Source organism: Anser anser, assembly GCF_964211835.1.
Source record: "Anser anser genome assembly, chromosome: 5".
NCBI lineage: Eukaryota > Metazoa > Chordata > Aves > Anseriformes > Anatidae > Anser > Anser anser.
The window spans coordinates 39,489,884-39,503,409 of NC_139725.1; the positions used below are offsets into that span (position 1 = coordinate 39,489,884).

At 40.3% G+C, this 13,526-nt stretch overlaps 1 protein-coding gene across 5 annotated transcripts in view; it reads right to left on the reverse strand.

The window, feature by feature from the left end:
• BRSK2 (BR serine/threonine kinase 2) overlaps positions 1 to 6,894 on the reverse strand; it is a 308,156-nt gene extending 301,262 nt beyond the window's left edge. For 2 of the 5 annotated variants that reach the window (XM_083838564.1, XM_083838565.1), the window contains exons 1-3: positions 6,720 to 6,890; positions 6,306 to 6,422; positions 5,002 to 5,409 (exon numbers count right to left, since the gene is read on the reverse strand). In XM_083838564.1, the coding sequence (XP_083694690.1) occupies positions 5,002 to 5,095 (94 nt within the window). In that variant the 5' untranslated portion in view covers positions 5,096 to 5,409; positions 6,306 to 6,422; positions 6,720 to 6,890. Of the gene's footprint in view, positions 1 to 5,001; positions 5,410 to 6,305; positions 6,423 to 6,719 lie in introns of all 5 variants that reach the window. The other 3 variants (XM_083838563.1, XM_083838566.1, XM_083838567.1) reach the window with 3 other exon arrangements.
• Positions 6,895 to 13,526: the final 6,632 nt, after the last annotated feature.

Here is a 13,526-nt window from a genome sequence, read left to right on the forward strand (position 1 = left end):
GTTTAAATCCTCACAGATTATCACTGCAAAGGATGCAGACTCACTGTTTTGAAAGCAACTCTCATAAGGAAAATAAATACATGAAAACATATATAGAATATATATTTTTTAAAAAGGTGATGATTTATGATTTACACCTCTATAACTATATATTCATCTAGACAGCTAAACTGAATAAAGCTGTACCCGTTTAGAATCGTCTCTAGATCCAACCCAGTGGCACAAAAAAATACTATAGCACTATGGATGAAAAAGACAGACTTTGTTTAGCCCACTTACCTAAAGGAACCGGGCTTCTGAGATTGCATTGTCTACCCAACACTCCTCCAATAGATTTGAAGCTTTCAATTTCAACCAAGTATGACACACAAAAAATTAACAAATTTCAGTTTCTGACGGTGTCATGGAAACAGGTGGTTAAGGCTGTAAAGAAACATCCTGTTCAAGCCCTTGCTGAATCAAAGGCTATTAAATTTGCTAAGACTCAAATGTAACGATCTCTCTTATATAACCGAACAGCAGATTGCTCAACGCTTTGCTCATACAGATAACATTATATAAAGAAATAGCTGAAAGTTACATGGTATACAAGTCAGAAGAGGGACCCCTACACTTTTTGCAAAGGTCAAAGTGCCATGAGTTTCCAGCAGGATTCTTTGTATTGAATGCAGGACTGAGCTTAAAATGGAATGAAAGGAACAAGACAAAATGGATCAGCAACACTGAGATTATCTTGGTAAAAAAAAAAACTACAGTGAATAGGGTAACAACCACTTCGAGCCGGTCTCTTATTACTTGTAGACAGCACAGTGTTCCGGAAATCTCAACCGGACATTGATTTGGTGCCATAGCAAACAATGATGGTGAAGTCCATAAAGCAATTGTCAAATGAAAATACAAGAAAACCCTCTGAAATGCTGCAGCCTTCACGTGAAGCAGTACTTCAGTTCCTCATCTTTGACTCTAGTGAGTATTTATTAATGACTGCAATCTGAATTACTATTAAGAATTTCAAGGGTGAAATAGGGGTTAATGAGGCCAGGAGAAACACACGAGCAAAAATATTTGTGGAATAAAAATAATTAAATAAGGAGAGAGGAATACAAAAGAAGCTGATTTCACACAAAATTAGCGGCAAATGGAAAACAGTCTGTCTGAGCTAAGAAAACTAAAACAGTATTTCATGTTTAGGTATGATTGGGGTTTCTTAAGGCACACTGTTTCCACGTGTGTTATCGTAACATGACACACATCTTTTTCCTCATTACTGTTAATTACAATGGAAACCTCCTACAATTAACTGTAGTAGAATGTAATTCAATGAAACTTACATAAACCAACCTTTCCCCACACACTCATATATATAGTAATAATCTTTTGCACTGAGATTTCTGTAAAATAAAATGTTTTGAGTATAATAATTCAAATTATGCTGCTGCTTCTATTCCTGTAAAACCATACAAATAGAGATTCCACGACCTATTCGTCAAGCTGCAACAAAACAAGGGAAATGCTCAGAATTCATGCTATTACAAAAGCAAACAGGCAACAGAAAACCACCTCACTAGAATACGCAAATAACGTTAAATTCTTATGCTACATTAATGAAAATAATTCTCTATCATTCCCACTCTCAGAAAAGGTGTAAGCACACACATCTTTCAGCTCTGCCCCATGCAGCCCTTTCAGGACTTCTCTGACTAAGAGGCCCTAATCCTCTATTTGTGGCATCAGTCACCCTCAGCAAGCTCGAAACACCAGCCAAGAAGGCCGCTGAGGACAAATTTTGCATACCCTATTTTGAATCCTACTCAACGCTTTCAGCACCGTCTGCTACCATCAATCTGAACTAAAGGCTTTTCCACGTGGGTTTTGCCCACCCACAGACAGATGTGACCAGGTTCCACTGACGGCACAGTCACAGCATCTGGACCTCTCTGCAGGGCCCAGTAGGCTGCTGGTGGTGAATGCTTTTTTCAGCTGTTAAGAAGGTAATCCGTGAGAACGTCATGGAGAGAGAGCTAATGGAGAGTTCTACTTACCATCAAGTTCCCCTTCCACGGTGCCCTTTCTAAGGCTGCCCTGAGCTGTGAACCCAGGCTTTTCCCCAAGACCCTCTTCTTTGGATCTCAGCAAAAGCAGGTTAGAGTGATTAACAGATTTGTGCATCAACGTATCTGGGAGCAAAGCTAAAGCTGCATAACTGATATAGTCAGAATTTTACTCAAAATAAAAATGACGACTATGAAGATCACTGTAAAATGAATAGGACATTGCAACACAACTTAAGCTTTCTTTCCATTCATCATTACATTTTGCAGGATTTTTCTCTCCTTCCCATCTCCCTAGAAATATACACATACATATGCCAAGCTATTACCTCCTAATCTTCCAGGGTTAAAATTCAAGCTCTAAAGGAATAATTACAGCCACTATTTTCAGACTTAGGCCACTGCAACCCAAATTCAAAGTTACCCACCATGACAACACAGTATGGCGAATCAGGCCCTCACACTGCGCTTGTTGTCCTCCCCCTAAAACACTGCAGGTTGCCTGCTCACCCTCCAAAACAAGCAGGAAGAAGACTAGCTACTACCACACACTGTTCATACCATTCTGCATGCTCCCAAATGTGATTAGCACAGAAAATGCGAGAAGACCAGAAGGCTTCTTTCCATATTTAGCCACGTATGTTTAACACCAAGCTAGATTTCACCTCAGTGTATTACTCTGTTGATGAAGGGCGGGTATAGCAAGGAAGACATAGGCTGACATCAGCTACTTTTAAGCTTTCTCTCCCCCCCAAGCTTCTATGACACCACGCATTGTACATTTATGTGCTCTCATGTGTGCAGGCAACACAGACTTATCTATAAAGATCAGTTATATGGTAAAACTGCAAAAGGAAACTTTCACCCTTGTCCAGCTGTTTGAATAACTGCAGAGGCCGACAGCAGCCTCTAAATACATGCTCTCCTTCTCTCTCCACCCCCACGTCTCTAATCACTTAGGAGGAAGATAGGAAGATTAGCAGAGAGGAAAAAAATAACCAAAGCTGCAGATAACCCTTTAGGACCACAACGTCAGGCTGTAAGATTTGGAGCAAAAGGTTAATGCAGTTGTATTTTCAGGAATCTTAGACAATTGTATTTTATAGGAAAGGGAGGGGTGCTGAGAAGGTGAGAGAGAAAAGGAAATGGTGATGAAGACAAAAATGAATTTGTCATCCACAGCTGGCTCTTTGATCACCTGGAGTATCCAGGAAAAACATTACCAGCAGAAATAGGTCAGTTTTATTAACAATACACTGCAATTTTTTGGTGGAGTATTTTCATTACCATCATCAGAGCAGATTTCAGTAAGAATATAGCTGTCCAAGCAAGGGCTTATTGAGCTGTGCAAAGAATAAAGGTTGTAACCAAAACACTGTCAGAAAGCTACCTTTAGCAGCTGATACACTGAAAATATTTGAAAAAAAAAAAAAAGAAAAACAAAAATATAAATAAAAGTCACTTTCACTGGAAGACAATGTCATCTTCATCCCTGTCTCTGAACGGTTGCTATGGGGTTGTGAAGAGGAGGGGAAGGATGGGGGGAGTTATAATCAATCATCTCAGAAGAGCATTGCTTCTTACAGAGAAAGATCTGGATTTTGACTGTGTCCCTAAGAAAATTGCGGACTGCAGAGCTGCTGCCACGCAGGGCAATGAGGAAGCAGGCAGAGCAGAGGCAGCAGCTGGGGATGGAAACGCCTATTAAATCCTTTAGACAACAGATGGGCAAAGCTCGGCTGGGTTTTAAAAAAAAAAAAAAAAAAGAAAAACCACCACACCACAATGCATCATGTTTTATTGTCCCACCATAATGAACAACACTTAATACCCACATGCCCAAAGAAGCCCCCCTATGGCTGATTTCCCCTTTCCCTAAATTATCATCTGAAGTCTCAATCCACTTTTGGGGGTCTCCCAACGCAATGAAATTGCCAGATCCCATCGCTTATTGCACCTGTTACTAGAAAAAAGAACAACACCAAAACCAACAAAAAAAAACAGGAAAGACATTTTGGCATTTTTTAAAGGTTTTCCTTTCAATTAAAGCTCCCCTGCCCTTGAAGTGAATATGCTATCTAAGCAAGCAACAGCAAGTCCAGATCTTGAACGCATTTAGGGGATCTAATTATGTCATGTAGGGCAGAAGCACCTGCTCTCTGTTAATTCCCTCCACTCTGTTTCCTCTTTTTAATATTTCTTACCACTGTTCCATTCAGGAAAATCTGCTGGGGGCGACTTTCATAAACAAGCTTTAAGAGAAATAATTAAATAAACTCCCCTCCCCCCCTCCCTCCCACAAAAACACAGGGTAACCAGAATGAATCCTGCTACTGATCCTCTATTTTTCCTTTTATTTCAGATGCTCGCCACAAAAAACACCAGCTCATCCATCCATATTTGCTTAATGCCCATAGCAGTCAGTGCCACAGACATACTGTACATATTTCCCACCACCACCACCAACTGCACCTTAAGGACTACACCCTTTTCAATCATGATGTCATGAAATACTGCTGGTGACTCCCCCACTACCACCACCACCACCTCCTTGGTACTACAGGCTGTGAACCTTTCATTTCAATATAATTTGATTAAAAAGAAAAGACTCCTAAGTAGGGCAGCGAAGAAATTGATGTGAAATCCAGCAACAGCAGACCATCTATTTTTTCCTCTGCATGCACTCTTGCTGTCATCAGAACAACACCCATTAGCAGGAGTAATGAACATAAAGCATCCTGGGCTTTTCTTTGGTTTTTCAAAAATAAGAAATAGGAAAAAAATAAAATGAAAGCTCAAAAATTAATATTCATAAAGGATTTTTGCCTCTATTTTCTCCACTAAAACACCAAATGGGAAAACCTAAACCCTCATATAACCCATCCCCAACATCTCACTGGCTGCTACAGCACCTTCCCCCTAGTGCGGGTGCTGCTGCAAAAGAACCAACCTGTCTGTCCTTTTCCTAGGGTTTTCTCCAAACGATAGGGTCCAACATATTGTGCATGTTGAGCTCCGCTGCCTTCTTTCCCTGTTGATGTCATTTCTACCTGGATCTGTAATTCTGCAATGTGTATGTGCTGATGAGCTGGAATTTCTCTCTGCAGTTCTTTAAATTCCCACTTTGCAGCTGTGCAAGCAAAGCACTCTCTTTGCTTTAGTCCACTTGGTCGCAGATTTTTCTCTTCCTCCTCTTTCTTTTCTTTCTCTCTCACGTGTATGTTCTCTCGCAAGGTCTGTCTGGGACGCTGATGGACGAAGGAGTTATTTTACCGTTCAAAGAGGGGGATCTATGATCCAAGCCCAAGGAGCATGATGCTGGTGATCTGAGCTCCGCACGCCTTGTTCCCTCTAGGAGCTGTTCAAGGGAGAGCCAGAGCTAGAGCAGCGGAAGAGCCGGGGCCCGCAGCTCTGACTGACATTAAAAGCAGCCAATCTCTCGTCTCCCACCTCCTTCTCCCCTCCTCCTTCCACTATCTTTTCTTTGCCATCAGCAGCAGTTACTGCTTCTGCCTGCTACAGAGAATCATAATCAATGCTAACAGCAAACACCTAAGTTTATCAGGCTATTGATAAGGCACAATTAAATATAATTAAGGAGTTTTTATTATTTTAAATCACAGGCATACACATTTTTTTGAATTATACTCCACTATACAGCTGTACTTCCACAATATGGAATAAAGGCTGAGACTGTGTCAGGAAATAGGAAAGAAAAAAAAATCTAGTTTGGAAAATGAGCTTGAGAAATTCATTAATTCTGTTTGATCCTGCATCTTCCATAGGTTTTACCCTTTAAAGAAAGCATTTGGGGGAAAACGAAAAAATGATGGGGAAAAACAGGGCCAATCCTGTAGCTACTGAACTCTGTGACAGACTTGCTTTCGAATTTGATGAGAGCAAATAGACTTTAGGTCCTTAGGTGAAGAGGCCAAAAATGGCATGGCCGCTATCTTCATTAGAAGCACATCAGAAAATCCAAGTATTAAATGAGAATAGGAAATGATTGTCAGATACACAGGTGATGCCTTCACAGACTCCATACTAGCAGCGTAAGAAAACCTGCATTGTCTTTGTTGAAATACTTACACAGGTCTTTAACCCTGAGAGCTAAAAGCATTTGTTGAAATAAATAAATAAAAAGTATATGCTGCAAGATAGGCACAAGCCTACTTTGTGGACTCAGGGCCATACAATTTCAGACTCCATGGCTACCAAACTGAAACCAATACCACACAGAAGTTCCATTTGTACCTTCTCTTCTCTGCTCCACTCCAGGCAGACAACTGGTCAAGATATCCTTACTGAATCACAACCGAGACACAACACACAACAAGGATTCTTCAGTCAGAGCAGAAAGCCATGACAAGCCTGTAAAAGAAAGGAAAAGTAGTGACGGAAAAAAAAAAGGGGGGGGGGGGGGTATCCTTTACCTGAAATAGTCATTTCTTTCAATAAGCAACATATAATGATTATTTCATTTTTTTTTTTAAAGAGGGAAAAATATTCTGTTAATACTTAAATCTACATATAACACCTGCTAACGGAAATTGGAAGAACACTAGAAATTGGCTCTGGAGCAGTAACACAGGCAGCACAACTCCACACAACAGGTTGCAGAGTAACAAGAAGAGAATATGTGAGGAAACCAGGCCAGCAGACTGAAACCTTAAACCAGTTCCAAGGTGTCCTCCTGTTTCCCTGAAGAAATAACCCCCTCCAGTTTTGACCTTCCTCTGCTTTGTGGTTTATGGTTCATCTTTAATTACTTCCAAAGCGTGCTGTTACAGCTACCTGCTGGTAAAACCCCAGGGTGGTGCACCCCAAGCTGCCCCTATTTCTCCACGCCCCCCAGGCCTCACCTGTATGTCTGTCAGCTAATGGCTGCTGCTCTGCTGAGAGGCTTGGCTTTACCGTTCACCTACAGCAACCTCCAGCCCCCACGGGGGGGGCTTACCTCCCCTATGACCTCACTTTTGCTAAACTAGAAATTGTCATTTCTCCAGTCTTTGATTAAATATAGCTCGTTCTCCACTTAATGCAACCCCAGCAGCTGCTCCGCCCTCACCCCCCCCAAAACCCATCACACTCCTACCCTCTCTCTCCCCTCAGAGTCCCTGCACGACGCCTCACCAACCTGACCCGTCCATCCCTCACTGAGAACGGAAGAAAAAGCACTCGGGGAAAACACCGCTGACACTGGGGTGACATTTCCCCTCACCCTGCTCACCTTCCCTCTACCCTACACCCTAGGGAGGAGGAAAGAGGATGCAGCAGCCCTGCTGGCAGCCACAGCAACATGGCGGTGGCTTGGCCTCGCTCTTCCCGCCAAAAGTGCTGAGGTGATGGCAGCAGCATGGCGGCCCTCATCAGGGCAGTGTGGGGCTGGCTGCCAGGGCTGATGGCTAACCAGGCTCAAAACCCCCAAAATACGAAGCTTGGGCTCAAAATCCTCAAAGTATGAGGTCTGGGCTCAAAACCCCCAAAGTACGAGGCTTGAAGACATCAGGAGGGCTTCGCAACAGAGCAATCAAAAGGACTGGGCTCCTGGAAGCACTGTCGGCCACAGAAATTGAGTGTTGGAGAAAATGGAAATGCGCTGATTTTCGGACTTTTAACACTTAAAATGGTCTTTCTCCTGCTGCCCCCACTGTTAAAGGACACTACACACACAGAAAGGGGGGACTGAACATGAACGTTGCATTACATGAAATGTTCGATTAGAGGAACACAAGCATAAATTTCAGAAAGTGGAAAAGTCAGTTTATTTGTCTGAATTAGTAAATTATCCACGCTACCGTATCAGCAATGCAGGGGGTGAATATCAGTGTGGATCTTTACACTTAACAGCTTTTTAAAATTATATTTTAAAGGGCATTTAATTGGAGATTATGATGTTTGTATGTAGATAAAGCATGTCTGGGTCACGATATTAATAGAAAGATGAATAATCAGACAACGTTGTCTGTAAAAGACCCAACTTGTGTATTTTACAGTTTGCTTACATTGTGCTTTGGGGAAAATGAATTACAGTTCCCTGAATATTGCAAATCCCTACATTCTGACACAAAATATGTGCCAGTGTCATGGCTGGAATAATAATAAAAACATTTAGATGACCCTGACAAAAAGATCAGTGAGCTCAAAAAACAAACCAAAAAAACTTGTTGGTGTCATTTAGTTATTTGTTATTTTCATTCCATAAGAGTATACTGTTGTACGGCCTATTGCAACAATTTTGACCTTTCAACCTAAGCTCTTTTCAAAAAAATATTTGGACACCTCTTGATTCCTGAATAACCAAATGCTGTTTATTTCATTTGTTCGTATAGAGTAAAATCCAATTTATCTGTACCCCTTTGATCTGAAACTCACTCCTTTGAATCTAGGTTATGTCCCCCTGGTGTGAATTACTTATACAATAACTCCCTCAATTATTTGAAGCCCTGTTTATCCAAATGTTTTGATGTTCCAAAAGTATTTTGAATAAACAGGGCTTTGCTGTCATTGGATATATCAGATATCTTTGGGGATGCATACAGGATGATTTCCCCTGACCTTGTTTTGTATCATCTTGGGCTTAAATGAACGGGCAATGTAAACTTAAGTGTACAGTTAGCATATCATCACCATCTTTATTACTTTTACTCCTGTCACCATTAGTGATTTCACTTTTATTCTCATTAAAGGCCTAAAAGTGAGAAATTTCACTCAGGAAGGACTTAACACAGATGCCAGTGAAGGTGTTGCTTGAGTAAGGAGTGAATAAAAGAAAAAAATGATCTAGAATTTTGCTCAGTTTTATCATACTTCTGAAAGAAAGTAGAGCAAAATTATTCTTCATTCATTATCATTTCTTCATATTTAGTCACTCCCATTAACACTAGCTTGTGTCTTCTGAAAGTCCTCGTGTTCATTTATTTTCTTAGGTACTTGCCATTACCTTTCTTCTTATTCCCATGAGAATCTTACGGGTCAAGGTGGATCATGAAACGATGCAAGAAACTAGATGAAACACAGGCCCATGAGGCTATTATATACAATATTTTACACTTGTTCAGTTGAACGTATTCATGGAGTTACTAAAAAGGGAAGTGTCAGGCTTCCAAGAAAAGGCATCAATAAACTTGTGTAATTAGCATAGAATGAGTCAATAGTCTTCTCCTGGTAAGAATAATTTAACAAAAACTAGGGGGTTGTTTACAATTAGGAGAGCCTAATAGCTAATACCAATGATAAAGGCACATTAACAATAAACGGTGCAATGATATTCAGCATTTGCAATGTCAAGATCCATTATCACATCGTCAATGTTCCATCCACAAACCTATGGATGCATGACACCTTTGATAAGTGGTATTGGGAATAAAATGTTTTGCATGTTAACTTGATTGCATAGGTACATCATAAGAAACTAAGCAAGGTGTTTGCAGGACCTTTAGGCATCAGTTCTGTTGACAAACTGAAATACCTATGTTGAGAATAATGATATACAGCTGCCACATCTCCAAACAGATGCTGTCTAAAATTGAGAATCCATCCCCTTTATACTAGATATCTACCATCTTTCTAAGAAGTCTGGATAGACCCTAGGAAAAGAAAGGGATTTCAGTAATGTAAGTGTGTGGTGTTTCACATTGTTAGAATACCCTCACAACTCAGATTCTTTCTACTATCCAGGATTTGCTGGGGAAATTAAACTAGTTAACACTGGTTACTGGAAGGTAGTGCTTCCGTAAAGAAACTGGTCCACATTGCTCAATAGAGATATATACCATGATAGGATTTAGACAGACACTTTGGAGAGTTGTTTCTTCTTGTTATTATGTATTTGGCTACTGTTATGGGGATTTTCAGCATTCTGTATATTCTAGTACCTCATGTTAAGGTTCGCCCAAAAGAACTGTTAGCTTGCCATCTACATATCATCTTTATTTCAAGCCAGATTAAGGTAAAAGTATGTAAAATGTTTAATAACAAAATAGATAGTAGTGTTACAAGGACTTAAAAGGATGCTGGAGAGAGAAAGAAGAGACGTTTATATTTAAGATAAATACTAAATCCAAATGACTTTTTTTTGCCATTTCTTTATCTAAATGACAACCTATTAACACTTACCTAGCATACCTAACAGTTATTTAATACTTCTGCACCTTCCATTGTCCGCAGGTTGCTTTCTCAAGAGAATCCCACAATCTGGAGAAGCGTCCTCTCTATGCTCCCACTCTATAGTCTCTCCTGGGAGATTTCAATTCAAATTCACTTGTTCTTGAGACAATCAGCAATCGTTGATAAATGTTCAAGAATCTTAAAAAGTTGTTTTTTTTTTTCTTTTTTTAATTAAAAAAGATGAGTGAGGCAACCTTCTTGAAATCTTGCAGCTGTATGGAGCAGTTCCAGCTGCAAGGTGACTGCTCAGAAGGAAACGTAGAAACAGTAGAGCTCAGGAACCAGAGAATTTGGTGATTTGGACTCTTCTGAGTGACTGTTGAGCATGTATTAGCAGCTATCATGAATGTTTTATTGGCACTCTAACAATATGCAGTGAACTTGTTTGATGTCAGATAACTGAATAAAACAAATTTTCAAGAGTTTAACACAGATGATTCAGTGGAGTAGTCAGTCATCATCCTAGAATATCTGCATTTCTCTGCAGAGATTTCAAGTAGCCTAAGAAGTTTTGACCAGGATGAACAAGTAAAAATATTAATTCTCTAGACCACAGGGGAGTTTTTACCAGAGAAAATAAGAGGTACAGTTTGAGTTAGACACGCACAGTGGTTTTAGCTATATGTGCGATGTAAGATTTTGATGAAAAAGGAATCAGCAGTAACTGTACAACTTCTCAGAACTGGTATGGACGTTTCATTTGTGCACATAGGGGTATTCATGAGACAATCTAGGGAATGTATCTGTTGGGCTGACAGGAATGCGCAAATGACCTGGAGCAATTCAAATACGGGTCTTAGAGGAAAATGTATCATGCCAGATCTACCAGTCTGAGAGAGGTGAGGCTGCTGCAGCTCTACATGCACAGGTCCAGCCATTAGCAAAGCTAAAAATGCATTTCAAGCAGACATGCACACACAAAACACACATTTACATTACACATAGATGTGCTACATATCTAAATGGCTAGCCACACAGTTCACATGGATCCCTGCCCAGTATCCAGCCTCTAGATCCCAGACTGCCCATGTACTGGCACCTGGATATGCAAGCCTCCATGGCTGCAGTCCTCCTCCAGCTGTATGCGTGTAAAATAATAAAATGAAACTGTTTTTTAAAAAGGAACTTTGATGCCCAAGATGTCAGCATTGTTTGCCTCTAGGACAGATACAAATAGGAGTGTAAGCTTTGTATTTGTCCTGGTGTTTCTGGAACTCTACATTAGGAAGTTTTTCTTGCACTATTCCCTAATTCCACACTTATGTAATGAAGGAATACTTCTAATGTCAAATTTAAGACTGCAATCTTGAATATCCAGTACATATGTATGCAGTCCTCCTTAATTTTTCTCTAAAATTATAAACTACGGAACTGAAAGTTTAATACATGTGTAGTTACCAAAGGCTCACATCCAAACAAAAGTAAAATCAGATAACCTCAAAGGGAATTTCATGAGACTGAATTTTAACCTCCAACTTTGGAGGTGGAGTGGTTTGTTAGATATTCTGTACATATGCACCCTACAGTTCTATGTTACAAATTTATTACATATGTAAAACATTCCAAAGCAACATGGCTGATACAGACATGCACACAGAATAGGGAGCCCTCGCACAGGACAGCATTAGAAAGGAATTTAGTGATAGAACAGGCTGCACTGATCACGGGCAGGGCATAGCCATACAGGTGTTAAGACTGGCCAACAACAGTTTATATGCAACTGGCCCTTTTTATCTACTTACACCTTTATTTTCCCACTCCTGCTCTTACCTAAACACCTTTCTTTCCGTATCTTTGATTCTTTAAACATCCCATAACAAGTCCCCATGGCTGTAAACCCCCACCGCAACCACTTAAGTCCACAAGGTAATTGGAGAGCCCCCAATTTGTGTTTCTGCCTTCCCTTCCTTTTATCACATAACATTTTAAATGTCATTCTGTTGGGTAATAGGTGTTTTAATTACAAGAGGCACTTGGTTTCTTGGTTCCAATAGCCTGCCATTCCTACTGCAGGGAAAATTATAGAAATGACTCCTAGGCAGGAATTGTGATCCTGAGGCATGCCATACCTCTTGGAAGATATTGCATAGCTGGCATTTGACACGGAGTGGGAAATAGCAAAACACACAGATTTTAGCAATTTTGCACCCCTGGGGACTGAGAAGAGTACATTCAACCCTAGGTTCTCACAAAACGTTGAAAGGAAGAGTTAGAGGGAAATACAAGCCAGAGACTGATGGCTATGGCAAGATGATAAAAGGGTCCCTTGCTCCAGAAATACACGTTCCCAGGTATTTGGTAAAAGATGAACAAAGAGATTGATGAGATGAAGAAGTGGGGCTTTGCTTTTTGTATTCACAGCAGTCTCTCAGAAAACAAAAGGCATTACTCAAAAAAGAGTGCCAAGTTAAGCAGTAGGCAAACAGAACAAAGGAGCCAAGAACCCGAGGCCACTATGCACCAGTGGGCAGATCTATATCTATTCATCAAATTGCCACACATAGCAGTGGCAAATGCAAAAGATAAGCTTTTAAGGAAAATAGATCACAGGAGGTAGTTCCTGACTTAGGACAATAGTTGGGATGAAAACTACAAGGCAGATGTAGGTTGGCAGTAGCCAGCACACCTGACAGCTGAGTTGAGCATAAAGCAAAAGGAAGAGTTTTGTCTAGTGAAGGAAAGTAAAGAAATGAAGAACATCTGAAGGGTAAGCAGGAAATTGCTCATCAAAAGGAAAGGAACTCCAGGATTCTTGTTCCACCAATTGCACAGGCAAGATGTGAGAGGTTGTTTTGAAGATTTGCATATCGAGGCTTACTCATTGGCACAAGTAGTTTCTTAGATTGGTCAAAACATCGGTTTTATATCACAAAAGAAGAACAACATCCTTAAAATGTATGTCCTAACTACACCAGTAATTTGTTCGGTTGGAAAAACACAAAACTAACAGCACTCACTGAAATGCTAACACCTTCCTGAGCAACTGATTTTTCTTTGGAGCCTTTCTCCTCAGTAACAAAGAAGTCCCCACACATTCATAGGGGGAGCACCATCAGTGGGATACCAGAACAATATTTAGAAGATTGGGCTATGATAATGCTGCTAACATAAAAGTATAATTAGTATTTATCAAAAACTGAAAAATCCAGCTCCAAAATCCATGAGGTTATTGAACAGAGCAGTCCAGAATACCAAATGCTGAACGACATTCTCTGCCTGCCCAAAGAGCAAGGAATTGTAGGAAGGGATTTCAAACTCTATAAATCTGTGCTTTAATAACTTTTTGAGAAAATAAAAAAGGAGAAA